Here is a 19,248-nt window from a genome sequence, read left to right on the forward strand (position 1 = left end):
CAATTTCGGAGCAAAGTTGTGGCCAAGCCCAGGCACTGTCACAAGCTGCACAAGCTGGCTGGGTGTGTACATGCTTGCAGCAGTACTCAAACACCAGCTCCCTGACACCTTGGCCCCCTCTGGACTTTGGGTGCTGACGTGCACAGCAAGGAGGCCAAGGGGCAGCTGAGGAGAACTCAGCATGGGCCTGCAGGCATCCCTTGGCACAAACAGCCTAGGTGCCATGGGCACTGTAGTCAGCAGGTTGATGGCTGGCAGCACGAGGCAGACAGGCTCCTAGGTGGAAAGGGGTGTGTCTCTGGTGAAACCCCACCATCAGGCCAGGGGTGGCCTAAAGCATAGGGGCTGGGCTGCCAGTTTCACAAATTGGAGTGAGAACTTAAGGTACTTTTTCTGGGCCCTGCCATGGCCACCCATGGACCAATCAGCATGCACTTCCTTTCCTCTGAAGCCCATAAAAGCCCCAGACTCAGCCAGACTCAGGCAGATGATGGAACAACCTGCCTCTGGAAAGGAGCTACCCACTTTGGGTCTCCTCTCTGCTGAGGGCTGCACAGACACTGAGATGACCTGCCTGCAGAAAGGAGCTACTCACTTTAGTTGTACTGAGAGCTGTACTGCTGCTTAATAAAGCACCTCTTTGCCTTGCTCGCCCTCCAGTTGTGTGCATACTTCATTCTTCCTGGATCTGGGACAAGAACTCGGGACCCACCAAATGGTAGGACTGAAAGAGTTGTAACACAAACAGGCCTGAAACATGACCCCCTGCTGGCCACATTGTGGGTGATGAGACAGAGAGAAGAGCTGTGGCCCTTTGGGGAGCCCAGACCTAAGAGCTACCCAAGCCAAGGCTGTGACACCCTCTTTGGGGCTCTGTGGTTCCTGTCATCTTCAAGCTTCCAGGTGCCACCACATTCCCCAATGCCTGCAGTGGAAGCCGGTTGTGGTATGCCTGGTCCAGATGCAGCCTCCCAGGGACCTGGTGCCCACGCCAGTGCCTGGAGCTGCCCAGCCCACTGCTGCCAGCATGCCTGGCTGTGTGCAGTGGCCAGACCCTGTGCTTGCTTGCTCATGTACCCCTCACAGCTCCACACCTGGCTCACTCTTGGCAGCCATGGGATCTGAACCGGTAGCACGAGCCAAGTGCAGCCCGCCAGGCTGAGTAGGTGGAACAAGCCCAGCAGGCCCAAGCAAAGCTCAGGCAAAGGCACCACCAGCCACAGAGGTTTCCAGCTGAGGAAGCAACACCCCAAGGATGCAGTGACATTATCACCAAGTGGCCTGCATATGCTTATCCAGGTAAAAGACTTGACTGACCACCCCAAAGCCAGAGAGAATAGTTTAGAGGTCTGCAGGAATAACCTTCACAGGACTCATTGTTAAGGTCAAAATATTAAGAAATTCTTTTCTTCCTTCAGAAATGTCCACCCCATGCCTGATGTCCTGGAAATTTGACTCTGGCTACTTCCTGTTTCCTCCCTGGCCTCAATCTATTGTCCTCTTTCCTACCCTGGGTTCTCCCTTCCCTCTCCAAATACCTGCTAACTGCACCCAAAATCAAGAAAGTGCCACCAAATGCCCAAATATATTTTCTTTTCTTTTCTTTCTTTTTTTTTTTTTTTTTGAGATGGAGTCTTGCTCTGTTGCCCAGGCTGGAGAGCAGTGGTATGATCTCTGCTCACTGCAACCTCTGCCTCCCAGGTTCAAGCAATTCCCCTGTCTCAGCCTCCCAAGTAGCTGGGACTACATGTGTGTGCCACCACTCTTGGCTAATTTTTGTATTTTTAGTAGACAGGATTTCACCATGTTGGCCAGGCTGGACTCAAACTCCTGACCTCAAATGATCCACCTGCTGGGATTACAGGCATGAGCCACCACCAAATATCTTTTCTATCCTCCGGTAGAGCTCCCACCGGCCTCAGTCAATGTCAGAGAAAACTTCCATCTTCTGCTTGTAGCAGAAAAGTCTTGATGACAACAGACTCTTTCAAATAAAGACATGTACAGACAGAAACAATATGTCAGGAGTGACGCGCAGGGAGTAAAGACACCCACTAAGTGTAGGGTGGGAAAAGATGAATATTCAGGTGAAGAAAACATCAGTATTAGAAAATCAGCCAATGTTTAACGATGGAGTGAAAGATGCCTTCACGGGGCTGGCAGGAACCACGATGACAACAGACCGCACATTGTCATTTTGCCTCACTTTGGATCACAGCCCTGAAATCAAAGGAGAAAGAGAGAGAGAGAGGTGCTGGCTTTTAAGCTAGTTAAAAATTTTAGATGACAAAGAGCTGCTGTTTTCAGATCACTCTTCTTATACAATCGAAGAGACAGCCCATGACACAGGCTGCCAGTCACCCCCTGAAATAAGGGATGACTTGGCACCCATCCCGAGGGCCAGCCTGAGTTTCCAAGTGGATGCTGCTTGGAGAGGTCTGAGGGACACTAGGAGGACTTGCCCCAAATAGTTCCATCTGAGATTCAGCCCAGGGTCCAAAGTTCCTTCACAGAGGTGTCTTCTTTCATTTACTTACTCACACATTCACTCGTTCAACAAGTAATTATGGAACAGCTACTGCGTGTCAGGACCTGAGTCAGGTGCCAACATGAGATAAGCAATACGGAAGATCTGTGCTCTTTCAGTGAGCTTCTATTCTTGCACAGTGGTTCTCAAACGTCAGTGGGCATCAGTATTTCCTGGAGACTTTCCAACACACAGACGGCAGGGACCCATCCCCAGAGTTTCTGATTCAGTATTTCTGGAACTGGGCCTGAAATGTACATTTCTAATATGTCCCCAGGTGACGCTGATGCTGCTGGTCCTGCTGAGAACCAACGTCCTCGTGAAAATAATACCAAGAGGAATAATAACTTTGAAATTAGGAGGGTGGTGAGGCAGCAGTAAGAGTCTCCTTCCAGTTCTGCTAAGGCCTGCCCTGCCCCAATGCCTGCAGTACACAGAGCCCAGCCAGTGGCCATGTCTGCCAGATCTTCTTGCCCCTTGATGGCTTGGAACTGGCTCCAAACATTAATGCCAAGTGATAAGTCAGTGGGCTTCCTGCCTGCCTGTCCTTTCGTGGTCCTGGGAGATCTATTTCCCTTTGTTCTAGGTCATGTCAGGGTGTCAAAAGCCACAGCTTCAATCCTGAGTGTAATACAAGTTTGCCATAAAAATACAAGAGAGGATTCCCGAAGCCACAGAATGAAGGCTTTTACAATATCAATTCAACCCTTGTAAATTTAATCCTGGGTTATTTGTTGCACCAAAATCTCTTTACTGTGATGTATTACTTAGTTACTGGGGTTATCACAGCCGTATCCTAAAGTTGCATAGTACATAAAACATTTCAGTTAACAATGCGGGAAGGTTAACTCCCCCAGATAACCTGCAATCACAAGGGCTAGTCCAGATGACATCCCTCTGTCAGCTTCCACGAGCTATTGATGGTTCAATCAGTTTGTTTTGAAGGTAAAGTACAACAAAAGGGCACTAAACTTATTCAGACTGTCAACAGGGGCTATCGGGAATGGGGTTTGCAGGTAAGTAATTCTGGGTGTTTTAAGGCTATTATCAAACAGCAATGGTTGAAGGAAGAGACAGCTACTAATAACACAGAAGGCAGCCATCATAAACCACTTTATGGCAGAAACCCCCGTCTATAAATCCTGCGACACCCGGAGACAGCTTCAGATTTATAAAACTGCTTGTTAAGCCAGGGCACTGCTTAATGAAAAGAGATCAGTCTAAGTTCTAAGTCTCACGTCCCTAGCTCCAGAGGGCAACTCCAATTTTCCTGACCTTCTCAAGGTGGCTGGGGGAAAGCCCCCAGGGCTGGGGGTGGTGAAGGGTGGGGGTAGAGTCAGAGGTGCTCTTGGCTGAGATACAGAAGGTAGGGTTATCAAGAGGAGAGCAGGGATCCTGGGAAGGTGCTTAAACACCCATTTGTCTCTGTCTGGAAACAGATTTCCTAAAACTGAGAGACCAGCACATCGAGCTTTTCAGGTCCTCCTTCTTTTCACAGGATGTTCCATTTGCTTAAAGGACTCCTCTAAGGAGAGAGCTAAAACCGCTAGGAGGAGAAAAGGAAAAGGAGAAATACTTTTTTTTTTTCCTTTCTCTCCAAAATCAATTTTCTCTGCTCTAGTCCTGACACTCAGGCATTTTTCATCCAGACCTCAGAGAGAGAGGAGGATGTTCTTTCTCCCTGCCTGTAACCGTTATCCCCAGAGCAATGCCTGCTCCCCAGGAACACTGCACAACCACAGAAAAGCTCAGATGGGCCTCCATGGTCTGTGAATGGGGTTGGCTGCCATGTTTCTTTCTCTGACACGCTATTCAAGAAATACCAAGTTTCCAGTCCATGAGGGAACTGGGCATGGGGTCATTGGAAATTTTCTTCCATTTATGGCAGTCTATGCTTCTTTGCATTATTTCTTGCTGCCTTCTTGCTTCCATCCTTTGGAGGCAGGAAGACATGGTACAAGCTACTTGGTGCCCTACCTGGGACCCCGAAGGCAGCAATGGGTGATCTGTGCCATTCTCAAACTTTCACAAAGCTTGACGGGATAGTTGAGTCTGCCAACAAAATATCATGCTTCCTCACTGTTGACTAGATTACATTAACTCAATTTAATAGCACTGGTTACCTCATGCTGAACAGAAGCCCTGATAAACTGCTGAATGTATCTGTTTCATAATAATAATAAAGTTAGCAATGGCTTCAGTGCAGTCTATTTGAGAGACCAAGGCTTTTAAAGCGTTGGGGAGAAAAATAAAAGGAGGGGAAGTTTCTGTAACAAAAAGCTTGGGGACTAATAGCATAGGGAAAGAGGCCAGACTCTGAGTGTATCTTGCCCTGTGATCTTGGTTCAGTCTCTGCTGCCTTTCTGAGCCTCAGTTTCTCTATCCATGCTGTGAAGGGGATGGGCCAAATGATGTCCTTCAAATGTTACCTTGCTTGAACTCTATGTGGCTCAAAGTTGACTTACAATAAATATGTCCATGTTGTCCTTTCTTGTTATTCCAATTTCCTTATATAACCACCCCCCAACACCTCCAAGTAAATGACGACAGTGAGAAAGTCAATAAAGACCACAAAGTAATGAACAAACACTATGAGTGGAATAACTGCAGATGCTCAGAGAGATGACAATGATCCCACTCTAATGAGCCGAGGTGAGCTCACCTACAGCATTCATGAATGCCTGACAACTGGCAGAGGCCAGCTGATTTTCCTCACAGTTCACCGGCAGCATGTTTGAAGTCTCTGTGCAAACAATACACCCACAGGACAGACCAAGGCCCTCTACAGAGGGTAACCGGCAATTACTCTGTGGGCTTCTGTCACTTTGATCTCTGGGTCGTGACCTTTGCTTTCTTGTGATCTTCAAAGCCCAGATTGTAGATTAGCTGGAGAATGCTCACTGGGTTATGTAAGCCACAAGTTTTACAGCTCCTATTCGTCTGGGAAATGGTGGCAGCCCAGAGAGACCAGACGGCGGAGGGTCCCTCCCTCCTTCCCTTTGGCTGAGTGCTGCAGACACTGGGCAGGCCCCAGGGCTGCTCCGTGCAGGGGAACAAAGAAAGGGTGTCACGTTTTAAATAACTGAAAGTTGTAAGGAATACAGAAGGGCCTACACGGAGGAGGGAGGAAAGCAAGGCCAACCAGAGACTGGAGTGGCAGGAGGGGATGAACGACAGAGGGTTCAGTGACAGAGGAAGAGCTAAAAGATCATGAGATCAACTCCCTTATCTGAAAGGTGAAGTCCAGACTTGTCTACTGTTAACCTTCAGTCCATTGTTCTTTCTGCAGCAAAAAGAAAAAAAGAGATGGCAAGGGAAGCAAGAAATAGACCATTCTGGGCACCCAGCTTTCCCATATTGATTTGTTATTTTGGCTAGTGTTGAAATCCACAAGGGGCACCAAAGTGGTTTCTTAGTAGCATGGTGGTCTCTCCAGCCAAGACTTGCACTGCTGTTCTCTTCCTGCCCAAATCCTGGAGGCTGCTGATTATCACATTCACCTCCATTCAACATTCATCCCAAAATAGCAGCATGGTGTGTACACACTGAAAATCACAGACAGGTTTAAGCTCCTATAATAACAGGGCCGTGGACATTTCTCAGCCATGAACTATGATGAATGGCAAAGAGAAACCCCAGGCATGGTTCTGCTCCTGCCCCAGTGAGGCCAGGGTGCTACTCAACAACTTGGTAGTATGTTCATGCTCACATATAAGTTTAATGAGCCTGTTTTATGGTGGGGATGTGTGCCAAGAAAATCCAACTGGGTGCACAGGGGGTAAGTGAGGAAGTGAAAGGGGTGAATGTAGGAGGAGGGGAGGAAAGACTCCATAGAAACTCAAGCTCTGTGATGCCACTTCCAATAACTACACAAATCGAGTCACTTCCCATTTCTGGTCCAGTGGTTGGCCACAACGTGACCTAAAAACTGGGCTGACCTCTTTGAAATCAACATCTCCCATGGAAATGAAACAACAGACACACTTGTTTTGATGTATGGCTGGGTGACATATTATAAATATTACATCACATAACCACAGAGGATGCCAATCAATAAGAAATTTTTTCAGACAGCACTAAATGAACCATGGGTTCTTGCTTCTGAATACAGTCCTTTAAGGCTCCTAGTATTGCTTAAATGATTAATAGAAGACATATTGTCAGAAAATGTACTTAAAGTGAAAAACAGTAAACTGTAGAAATATCATTCATTTTTAAGCAATTTTCTAGTGAAAATGTCACATAAATTTACATAGAGGCTCTACTATTAGGCTCTGGGTAACAGCTAGAAGGAAGGCAACCCTCATGCTTTGTGGATGAAGGGCCAGGAAAATGTTTTACCAAAAGAAAAAAAAAGGCAGCTGCATTGCTTTGTATAAACACAAATGCCACAGGAACTCTAGAGCCAAAAGTCATATTGCAAAACCCTAAAATTTCTCAGCGGCAAATGGAGCACAAACTCGAGGAAGGACAAAGCGGATCTGCTTACAGACCATAGAATGGAGCTATATCAAACACATATCTATATCTTCCGTATACAAGTGTGAGCACTCATCAAATCAACAGTAAAAAATAAAGATATTAAATGAATAAAAAATTTAAATGTGCTAGAGAATCAGCCTACCATTCCACTCTTCAACCAGTTGCTGTGCAGTGAATGTGTAACTACGTGGGAACATATTTACTGTTCCTTGTGCTGTTCTTAGTTCCTGTTTCTCTCGTAGTGCAAGCATCTTGCCATCATTGTGGATGATGTAAATTTTCTAAGTTAATTTTGCGAGTTATGATTTTGGTTTTGTATGACCTCCAGAATATAGCCTCTCATGGCAACTTTGTCATATGTGTACTCACAAACCACCTCCCTTAGCCCCACCCCTCAACTCCTTCCAAGGGAACAGAACTGGAGTGGGGAGGATGGGCTTGGAGTGTGCCCAGGCTAGCCCATGAGATAGACCACACTTGTAGAATCCAGCCCTCCCTAAAGATTCATGACCCATAACCAGCACTTGGATTGAGTCTGAATCATAGTCCTTTGCTTATTAGCTGCATTTGTTAACATCCAAATGGCTCTGATTCCAAATGGGCAGTGGGCATCTGAGATGGCCAAATATCCCTGCATCTCCCTGTAAGTTCCTAGTTCCTGAGAAGGAAAGGTGGTTTCAAGCCACCTCCAGAAAAAAAAAAAAGGGTGCCAAGCCCTTTTTTCACATCCAGCACTACTTTAGGTATTGATGAGGCTTCAAGAGTCAAGACAACGCAGCTCCACCCACCGGAAGTCATTCTCTAGATGTGGAAATACATGAAGAAGTGAGAGAAATACACAAGATAGAATCTATGAAATGGTGTGAGACAGTAAAGGAAGAAATGGAACTGGTTGGGAGCAGATTGTCTCCGAATTCTAAAGGCAACTGGACATCAGAAACACCTATGGACTGTTGTGTTGTAATTGCCACCAACTGCATCAGAAGACCTTGGATGACTCAGTGGCAGATCCTTGATTATGGAATACTGATGTAGACTGTCCTCCCATTTGAAAGGTCTCACTGGCAAAGCTGGACTCCACATCAGATCTTCTGATCTGACCCCATACACCTTGGTCTTAGTGCTTTTGCTAATGCGACCAGTTACAATAGAAAAAACAAATAGTAATTATTTGAGAGCTAATGGTACACAAAGAAAAGAAAAAAAATTTTCTTAGCTTTTCTTTTCCTTTTGCAACCTCATAAGCCCTGTACTTGAGACCAATCCCTCTCTACCTCCCTCATTCTAGAAAAAATAACAAAAACATGCCTACATGGTTGGCTTCACACGTAGCTTCTTGGCCCCATGAATGAATGAATGAATGAACAAGTACATGAATGTGTGTGTACACATACATATACATATACACATAGATGTATATATATGCATATATACATATACAAAATTTATTAAGTTATTTTTAAGAGTTATTCGGGTGGGGTGTTTAATGAGAGCTTATGTCATAATGGAGAAAGAGGTCCATGAAAATGTCATTAAAGCATTTACAAAACAACAATCCACAATGAGAACACAGACAATTTTAAATGAAGAAGGAAAATTAAGTGACTTTGGTAAAATGGGTAAGACCGAAAAGACTCTCTAAATGATTTTGGATCAGGGCTTTTAAAGCAGATGGTTGAGAAGTAGACAGAAGAATGAAAAGCATTTCTACTTGGAGCCCATCAAAGCGCATGGCTGGTGGGCACCACAGCATAGCTCTATGGTGGAGAGATATGGGCCTGTGGGACTTCATCTTTAGATTGTTTATGAGCTCCCTAAATTTTGCTGGGAAGTCATCTCTCTCTTCAAGGTGATGCTGAGACAGACCACAGAAAGATCTTACAACACAGAGCAGGGGTCAGCAAGTTACAGCCCATGGGTCATTTCTGGCCTGCTACCTGTTTTGTAAATAAAGCTTTACTGGAACAAAGTCATGCCCATTCGTTCACAAATTACATATGATTACTTCTGCATTATGAAAGCAGAGCTGAGTAGCTGTGACAAGTCCATATAACTTGTATATTAAGTATTAAGTATTAAATATTAAGTATTAAATTAATATTAAGTATTAAAATACTTAATATCTGGCACTTCACAAAAAAAGTGGACAAGGCAATAACTTTTCATCTTTCTTAATTTTTGTGACCTCAACCAAGAGAGACAATGGCTGTAGATTACCAAAAGGTAAAAGTTTAACATTGTCATGGGAAGCCCACTGATGTTTACCAAACATCTACTATGTACCCCAGAGTATAATATCATCCCCTAAAGCTTCTCTTTTTCCCTTTTCCCACCATGCTCCAATCCCTGGACACTCACCTGTATCTCTTGTAGTCTTCCTCATCCTTTTCCAAGCTGACCAGTTCGTTGGGACAGGCCACGTTGCCCAGCAGACTGAGGTACTCCAGAGCTGGTGTCACTTCTGCCAAGTGATCCAGCAGGTACTCCAAATCAGTGATGTGACAAAGGTTAAGGATCTTGGTCCAGGAAGACAAAAGGCTTAGCAAGGAGCATAGGCCATGACTGACAGGTGCTGACGAGTCCAGTCTGCTCCTGTGAGGCCTCAGGGTGGGGGTTGAAATCACTTCGGCTGTGGGTATATGGTATTGCTACTTTTTCACTCCCACTGTTGGGAACACAGCCCAACTTTTCGCTAGGCAGATAAGACTAAGTCCAGATCATTTGAGGAAGAATGAATAAACTTGATTGTCTCATCATATTTTTTTTTCCTCTATCGTTCTGTTTCTAAAACACACTAAAAGAGAAGATTCCATAGAGTAAAATAGTTTTGAAATATGCAAAACCATAAAGCTTAATTCTTTTCTAGTAATGAAAACAAGGGCTGGGCATGGTGGCCCACACCTACAATTCCAGTATGTTGGGAGGCCCTTGTAGGCAGATCATTTGAGGTCAGGAGTTCGAGACCAGCCTGGCCAATATGCTAAAACCCGTCTCTACTAAAAATACAAAAATTAGCTGGGCATGATAGTGGGTGCCTGTAATCCCAGCTACTCAGGAGGCTGAGGCAGGAGAATCGCTTGAACCTGGGAGGCGGAAGTTGCAGTGAGTAGAGATCATGCCCCCAGGTAACAGAGTGATACTCTGTCTCAAAAAAAAAAAAAAAAAAAAAAAAAAACCCAGAAAAAGAAAACCAGAAATTATTTCAGAACGCCTCATTAAAATATATTGTTTCTCTGTTAGTGAGGGAATTAGAGAATGAAAGAGAAAAGTCAGAGGGGGGCATGATAGGGGAGATTATTCCAGGAGCCATCCTCCAGTGGGACCCACTGTCCAATCACAGCCAAACCAAATAAGGCAAGAGCTATCGATTCACAGAACCACAGGTACTGGAAAGGGTTTAATGACAACTTAGTCCCCAAACTAACTCCTGGCTTAAGCCACATACAGACAAGCTGAGCCTAGGTAAGGTGATGATTAGATAGGCATGCCTGGTTAGGCTGTGACTTTGAGAGGCACATGAGAGAGGAGTTAACCAAGTCAGCAGATAAAAGGGGGTCCCAGCCAGGGAATGGCAGCAGAGCTACAGGAATAAAACATACAAGGGTAGAAGAAATGCCACATGCAAGAGTCAAAGACTCACAGTACAGTTCCCAGAGGTGGGGTCCACTTGAACCTAGGAGAAGGTAAAATCAAAGAAAAGGGATGTTCTTGCTCTGTGAGGATGTTAACTAACCTTGGGCTGTTACACAGATTTCCTCATACTTCATTTCAACTTGCCACAGAAGAATGAATTCCAAATCCAACCAATGTCTGAATCAGGTCCCTAAAATATTTGCCAAGTGGTCACCACAACATATCAAATTCCATTTCTGACAACCATAACGGTTTTTCTTTCCCCTGGAATTGAATCTTTCTCTAACCTCTACTCACTGACCCAATTTAACTGCTTGGGGTCACAAACAATAAGACTTCTTCTCTTCCACACGATGAATCTTCAGATATTTGAAGCTCACGTGTCTTCCTTAAATCTTTTATTCTCCAAACTAAGTTCCTTCAAGCATTCTTTGTACACATGCTCTGCCACCATCAGATGCAAGGCCAAATGCTATACCCTAGGTGACAGCAGCCAGAGACAATGAGAAGCAGAGCACAAGCAAAAGAGGGGAAACTAACAAGAGAGGAGGAAACTAGCAAGAGAGGGAAACTAACCAGAGGGGGAAATTAGCAAGAGAGGGTAAAGTAGCAAGAGAGGAGAAAACTAGCAAGAGAGGGGAAAACTAGCAAGAGAAGATAAACTAGCAAGAGAGGGGGAAATTAGCAAGAGGGAAAAAACTAGCAAGAGAGGGGAAAGTAGCAAGAGAAGGGGAAACTAGCAAGAGGGAGAACTAACAACAGAGGGGAAACTAGCAAAAGAAAGTTATGAGCACACTCATTTGCTGTTGGCTTCAATTCACCAACATCCTCCCTGTTTCCTAAACAAAGACAGAGAAATGGACATGGAAGTTTGTTTTCAATCTCTCAAATCTTTTACAAATAACATCCAGAGATGGCCACACAGGAACACTAGAATGAGGAGGTGAGAATGGGAGTTCATATAGAGACTGTAGAGAAGGTCCCACTAGGGGGATGAGGTTGGGAGTACAGAGGGGTGGGTGGCCAGCAATCAAAATCCCTGGAGACAAAATACACTCACTAAAGTTCAATCATCATACTCTTCAGGAAAATTATTTAAATGGAGCCAATTAAAATGACAGTGAACAATTCCAGGGTAAGCTCAGCTTTTCCAACAGGTTCTATCTTTGAACACTTCACAGTCATTACTACAACAACAACAACAAAAAGAAACAACAAAAAAAAAAACAAAGAAAAAAGTCTCATTGCTAGTATTGCTCTTAGATATGGGCACAGACACCTCAGGTGCCCTGTGTGAATTTCAAGCACCCTCCTCAGAATGTCTCAAGTCCCCCTCCAACACCCAGGACTGGATTCAGGTAGAGTACCCCAGGCCTGGACCTAGCCCTGGACCTGCACCAGCCTCAGTCCCAGGCTAGGTTTCTCTCCTTCATAGCTTGTTCCAACTTTCTAGCCCACTCATGCAAGCCATCAGATGCTCCAAGGAGCACTAGGACTCATGTCTGGATCAGGCTGTCTTAAAGCCTCAAGGCCAGGCCCTTGTTCCAGGGAGGGCAGCCAGACAAGCTGACTACTGCTTCTGGCCAGCACAGTATTTCTTTCGTGGAACTGCAAGAGAGGGGGCTACCAGAATGGTGCTGACATACTGACTTGCAGTGATTCTAATTATTTATGTAGACAACAGCCCTACACGACTGAGGGAAGCCCTCTCTACTGCAGATGGAAAGGCCGGACCAAAACCTACTTTCCTCTTATGAAACATTCCTCAAAACTTGCCTGCTTTTTGTATGTACTGTATGAAGGTGGGGATATGCAGGAATGGAACCCCAAACTGGCAAGGCTTTTAAGTTGAGGAAATACTGAACAACTGAGTTGGATTGAAATGCCAGTCATTTCTCAACATTTAGTGACAGGTGAAAGAAGCCCAGCCAGCCACCATTGTGTCCGGAATTGGTGGGTTCTTGGTCTCGCTGACTTCAAGAATAAAGCCGCAGACTGCTGGGGTGAGTGTTACAGCTCTTAAAGGCAGTGCATCTGGAGTTGCTCGTTCCTCCCAGTGGGTTTGTTGTCTCGCTGGCTTCAGCAGCAAAGCTGCAGACCTTTGCAGTGAGTGCTACAGCTCATGAAGGCTGTAAAATTAAGGACCCCAAAAATGAGCAACGGTAAGATTTATCATAAAGAGCGGAAGAACAAACCCACAGTGTTAAAGGGAACCCAAGCCGATTGCTACTGCTGGCTCCAGCAGCCTGCTTTTATTCCTTTATCTGACCCCACCCACATCCTGTTGATTGGTCCATTTTACAGAGAGCTGATTGGTCTGTTTTGACAGAGCGCTGATTGGTGCGTTTACAATCCCTGAGCTAGACACAGAGTGCTGATTGGTGTATTTACGATCCTCTAGCTAGATGTAAAATTTCTCCCAGTCCCCGCTAGATTAGCTAAACACAGAGCACTGATTGGTGCATTTACACACCTTGAGCTAGACATAGAGTGCTGATTGGTGCATCTACAATCCTTTAGCTAGACATAAAAGTTCTCCAAGTCCCCACCAGATTAGCTAAATACAGAGTGCTGTTTGGTGCATCTACAATCCTAAGGCTAGATATAAAAGTTCTCCAAGTCCCCATCTGACTCAGGAACCTAGCTGGCTTCCCCTATCAGATACCACACCAGGACCAGGGCAGAGCTGCCCACCAGTCCCATGCAGTTCGCCTGCACTCCTCAGCCCTTGGGTGGTTGATGGCACCTGGCTCCACAGAGGAGGGGATGGCACCCGTCAGGGAGGCTCGGGCCATGCAGGAGCCCACTGTGGGGGGCTGGGGCATGGTGGGCTCCAGGTCTCGAGCCCTGCCCCGCAGCAGGCAGCTGAGGCCCGGTGAGAATTTGAGGGTGGTGCAGGCGGGCCGGCAGTGCTGGGGGACCTGGTGCAACCTGCGCAGCTGCTGGCCTGGGTGCTAAGCCCCTCACTGCCGGGGGCTGGTGGGCTGGCGGCTCCCAGTGCAGGGCCCACCAAGCCCGTGTCCACCCGCAATTCACGCTGGCCTGCGAGCGCCACTGGCAGCCCTGGTTCCCGCCCCTGCCTCTGCCTCCACACCTCCCCGCAAGCAGAGGGAGCCGGCTCCGGCCTCAGCCAACCCAGAGAGGGGTTCCCACAGTGCAGCAGCAGGCTGAAGGGCTCCTCAAGCGTGGCCAGAGTGGACCCCGAGTCTGAGGAGGCACTGAGAGCAAGCGAGGGTCACCAGCAGGTTGTCACCTCTCACCATGTTCAGGGAAGTAGGCCTAGATTAAGTTGAGTAAACCTTCACATGTAGATCTACCATGGAGCTAATAAAGCTCATGCATCAAGGGCTTCCTGCTTGCATAGGCCCCTTCCAATACCCTGGGAAAGACCCTGGTAATAGAGTCACATGATCATGTGATTTTTTTTTTTTTTTTTTTTGGTAAAAGTAGGTAATTTACACTATAATCTGTGGAGATCACTGTCTCGCTCCACTAGGACTTCTTCTACCACATTTTCCCTTCAGTTGGGTGACAATGGGAGTGTCTATGGGAATCCCCACCTAAAGGGACATTGTGTAGGACTAACAATTATGACTCAGTGGGGGAATATTTGTACAATTTGCAGTCACTTCTGTGTCTAGTTAAATTGTTCCAACAGTATCAGTAGGAATGGCTTTCAGTAATACTCTTACTATCCACCATATTAATACAAATATGCAGGGACCAACATAAAACTGATGGCAAAATGAATAACAAACTCATCAATTCAAAGAACATTTAAGATTCAGTTGTTAAGTGTATGTATACATGCCAAACATCGACACACACACACAACTTGAAATGTCCTGAAATCTTTTTTTTTTTGAGACAAAGTCTCACTCTGTCGCCCATGCTGGAGTGCAATGGTGTGATCTCAGCTCACTACAACCTCCGCCTCCTGGGTTCAAGCGATTCTCGTGTCTCAGCCTCCCAAGTAGCTGGGATTATAGGCGCTCACCACCACACCCAGCTAATTTTTGTATTTTTAGTAGAGACCACGAACTCCTAACCTCAGGAGATCCACCTGCCTCAGCCTCCCAAAGTGCTGGGATTACAGGTGTGAACCACTGTGCCTGGCTGAAATGTCCTGAAATCTTATACAACTCCTATCATATATGAAAGAAATGTGTAAGAGTTTCTCCAACATGTAATAATCCTAAAAGTTTTACCAATAATATAGTGGTGAAACTACCAACAACAAATGGTGAAACTGAAAGAAACATTTCTAAACTATTTTAAAAAATCAATTTTCGATCAACTATGCTAAAAGAGGGAATTATTCTCTCTAGAAAAAAATTACAAAATTTCACCAAATAATGAAGCTATGAGAGAATTTGCAGGAAAAAAGTAGGAAAAAAGTTTCTCTAGAGGCATATCTTCAGTAAAGATTGATACTTTTCTAGGTATTTTGACATCTGTGGAATTTATCAACTTAAAATTTTAAAATTTCCTTTGATACAGTTCTATTCCAAATAAATATCCATTTCATACCTAATTTTGCATTCCTAATTATATAGTCTTTAAGAGGGCTCCCTCAAATTACAGAGGTTTCACACTCCCCAAAACCTGGATCTGCCCCTGGGCAAAACCTGAATCTGCCCCTGGCCATGAAGAAGTGGATAATTTGAATGCTTTGATCATGGGACTTTCTTGCACAAGGGGTCTGCAGGTTCCAAGAAGCTTCAGCCATCCTTTGCCAATGAATCCAAGAGATTTCTAAGAGCCAGCCTGCCTGCCTTTGGGTATTTTGTATGGCAGAAGCTCCATCTTCCTAAGCCTTTCATATACCTACTATAAATGATATATTTGGCTGAGTCAGGTGGTTTCTCCCAAATCCACACCAAGCAGGAAGCACTAGCACCTCCTCCCTGCATGCGTGCTGTAGACCAGCCCTTCACCTTTATGTTGATAGCACCACCAGAAGATAAAACAATCGAAGTTTTAATTGGTTTCTTCGTCTCCTGCGTCAGCAAGGACAAACACAGCCTTGTCTTGCCTGGTTTTGAGATCCAAGATAGAACTTGTCACATTTCTTTTTTGTCAAGATTCATAGAAAATTGACCAGAGGCAATCTGTGGAAGAAACCTGGTGTCCCTGGCTAATCAAGACCACTGCAGTGGGGATCATTTCAGGGATTCTCCTAAGGGTACCTTTTTTAAAAATGTGAAGCTACCTGGCACAGTTTCATCTCTCTCCAGCTGGGTTCCCGGCACACACCTGGCTTCCCTCAGCAAGTCTTCTCCGGGGTACTTAGCATTGAGACTTTTTTCAGTGTTGTCTGTAGAAAGTTGCCATTGCGGAGCCCAGCTGTCATGGGGAGGCTTGCCAAGGGAGATTTTCTGCAGAGGGCCCAAGATCAAAGCAGCATCTTGCCTTGAAAGTTTGGAGCATGAGGGAGGAGGGAAGCCTTCCAGGGTGTTCCAGTTGTGCGGGTCCAAAGTTGTCTCCCAGGTGAGAATGGACACATCCCTCCCTCTGGGCTCAGCTGCGGGTCAAAGGGCAGCCTCCATAACTACTGGGATGATTTTAACCACAGCTAATCCTAATGCTGGGTTTTTGAATACTAAATATACAGCATAATGACATATCTCATTTTTATTCACATATATCAGAAATTTGTCGTGCCCAAATAACAATTAAGGAAACAGGAGTTCACGGTCACACAGCCAGTACATGATAGAGTCTGGATTTAAACACAGGTCCTAAAGAAACTATATTTCTAGAGGAAAAAGTGACTCATAATTTCCTAACACAAAAGCAAAATTTAAACCACTGGAAAATGAGGGTTCCTACATGTTTCTGTGGGAGAGCACAGGTGCCATCACCGGGCTATGTGCTGTGTACCTCAGATCCTTCCTTCGAATTTGGGCTGCTGCTTTTGAAGCATCAAGGCATTGACTAACAGTAAAATATGCCAAGAAATTGTAAAGTCTCCAACAAAGTGATTTCCCACATATTATACCATTTAAATCTCTCGACAATATGCTGAAGTGTGTGTTACCCATTTTATAAAGAAACTGAGGCCCCTGACAAGGTGTAGAGACTTTCCTAAGATGACACAGCAAATCTTTCCTAAGATGACACAGAAAATGGCTAAGGGAACTCAAGTCCCACCTTTGACTTGCTGGAGTGGTCTCCATGCCACCACCCAGCTGTGTAACATGTAGCACCATACTTTCTTCCTGCTGGCACTATAATTCAAACTCATTGGCTATTCAGTACATGTGCTGAAGCAAAAAGGGAGACAGAAGATGAAGTGCGATTCCAAATAAAATCTGCTTATGTGCCCCCCACACACGCCAAAAGGAAAGTAGAGGTGAATCATTTGATTGTGCAAAGGTTAAGTACCTACATTTTCCTGAATCTTCAGTTGGTCAACCTAACTTGGGGTTGATTATTCAGACATGATATGGCTGAGACCACTAGCAAATATCCCACCCCTCCTGGTGGAAGAGTCGGGGATGGTGTGTGCATGCTCATGGATGGGCGTGTGTGTGTGTGTGTGTGTGTGTGTGAGAGAGAGAGAGAGAGAGAGAGAGAGCAGTGGGGAAGGGGTTCAAGTCCATAACCAGTGATTACCTGTCCAGACTCAATGAACCAAAGAAAGAAAATGAGATCCCTACAAACCAAGAAATGAAGAGGTAATCTCAGACAACCAGGCTTTCAGATATACCAGAGCAGGACATCAACACTGAGGGCTGAACACAATGAGAAAAAGGGCTGGTGGAAAAAGATGGGAGGTCCAGCAGGAGGTATGCAGATGGCAGGAAGGCATTGACTGATGAACATAGAAGGAATTTTCCAGATGTTGGGTCTGGGCTCTGGAATCTCTTTTAAGAGCGGACTCCTGGCAGCCCCAGCTGGGAGCAGGACCTTGCAGAAGCAGGCCCAGGATGCTGACTCCTCCTGTATCTGGGCTCCTCTCCTTGTACAATGATTGCCGCTCCTTTGGGTTTCAGAGTCTGGAGCTGGGAATCAGCATACCTGGGTTCTAGACTAAGCCCCACTACTGACAATCTATGTGACTTCAGAAAGCTCATGCACTCCTAGTTTTTCCATAAAAATGAGAAGAATTATTCACCAACAGTACCCAACTCATGGAATGCCATTAGGGCAATATTAAATTGTGCAAGTCAAAGAAGCATTCTACACTCAGAAGTATATCTGTACTCTGGCCTTGGTTATAGTGTGACCCAAGTCAAACCAGATGAGTTTACACAATTCTCTAGGATAATAATAACAACAATAATAGTAACCCTTACATAGCACTTACTATGTTACTAGAATCTAATATGTCTGAGATACTTAGAATAATCTTCAAAACAACCTATGGGATGGGTACCAGCATTGTCTGCATTTTCAAAGGAAACCAAAACATAGAGATGTTAAATCAATTGCCCAAGGTCATGCAGAAAAGTGGCAGGTTTAGGGTAGAAGCTCAGGAAGTCTGCCTTCAGAGCCTGTTGTTCTTAACCACTGTGTGATATTCCCTCTTGCTAAAGGATCAAAGAAGCCAATGACCCAAGTGGCCAGGGTTTAGGAACCTACAGCATTATTATAGACACATTTAACTGTGAGTTAAACCAAAGTGGAAAAGTCTAGATTTTACGTGGTAGGTGGGGTGAATAACCATTTTACATATGCCAAAAAACAAACCAAAAAAATTAAAAATGAAGCAAATTTCACAAAAGGATTCAAGATAAAACCTCATTTGGCAGCAAGCTTCCTAACATGTTTAAAGATTCAATTTGCACAAAAGAGCTAATACTTTTTCAGGAGATCAATAGTTACTTGTTTCTAGGGCTCCCTTTATCACAAATAGGAAGTAAAATCTTTTTTTTTTTTTTTTTTTTTGAGACGGAGTCTCGCTGTGTCGCCCAGGCTGGAGTGCAGTGGCCGGATCTCAGCTCACTGCAAGCTCCGCCTCCTGGGTCCACGCCATTCTCCTGCCTCAGCCTCCCGAGTAGCTGGGACTACAGGTACCCGCCACCTCACCCAGCTAGTTTTTTTTGTATTTTTTAGTAGAGACGGGGTTTCACCGTGTTAGCCAGGATGGTCTCGATCTCCTGACCTCATGATCCACCCGTCTCAGCCTCCCAAAGTGAGCCACCGCGCCCGGCAGGAAGTAAAATCTTAAGGAGACAAGATGCCAATGCCAAGGTCTCCTGGGTAGATTGTTGCAGAAATGAGTTATGCCTCTTTATATGTACACTCTATGCAGTCCCCTCCCCAATTTGTTCTACAGTTGGTATGTGACTTGCTTTCATCATGGGACATTAACACATATGATATAAGTTGAACTTGAAGACTACTTGTACTATGGGGCTTGTGCTGTTAGAATACTCCTCCCATGTGAAGTGCCTTATGCTAGCCTGTTAGACACAGGTAGTTTAGCCAACACCCAGTACCAACCTCCAGACATATGAGTGAGGTCATCTTAGACCATCCAGCCCTAGTTGAGCCTCCAGGTAGATGTGGCTGCATGAGTGACCCAGGGTAAGACCCGCAGAAGAACCATCCTGCTGAGCCCTGGCCAAACATCTGATCCATAGAATTGTTCATATTTG

At 45.2% G+C, this 19,248-nt stretch overlaps 1 protein-coding gene across 2 annotated transcripts in view; it reads right to left on the reverse strand.

Moving 5' to 3' along the window:
- The window catches only part of LOC105548783 (chromosome unknown open reading frame, human C10orf11), a 1,000,756-nt gene that overhangs the window by 501,979 nt on the left and 479,529 nt on the right, over positions 1-19,248 (reverse strand). For both annotated transcript variants that reach the window (XM_011992983.1, XM_011992972.1), the window contains exon 3: positions 9,368-9,507. In XM_011992983.1, coding sequence (XP_011848373.1) covers positions 9,368-9,507 — 140 coding nt within the window. The remainder of the gene's footprint in view (positions 1-9,367; positions 9,508-19,248) is intronic.

Source organism: Mandrillus leucophaeus, unplaced genomic scaffold (genome assembly GCF_000951045.1).
Source record: "Mandrillus leucophaeus isolate KB7577 unplaced genomic scaffold, Mleu.le_1.0 Scaffold111, whole genome shotgun sequence".
In the NCBI taxonomy this organism is placed as follows: Eukaryota; Metazoa; Chordata; class Mammalia; order Primates; family Cercopithecidae; genus Mandrillus; species Mandrillus leucophaeus.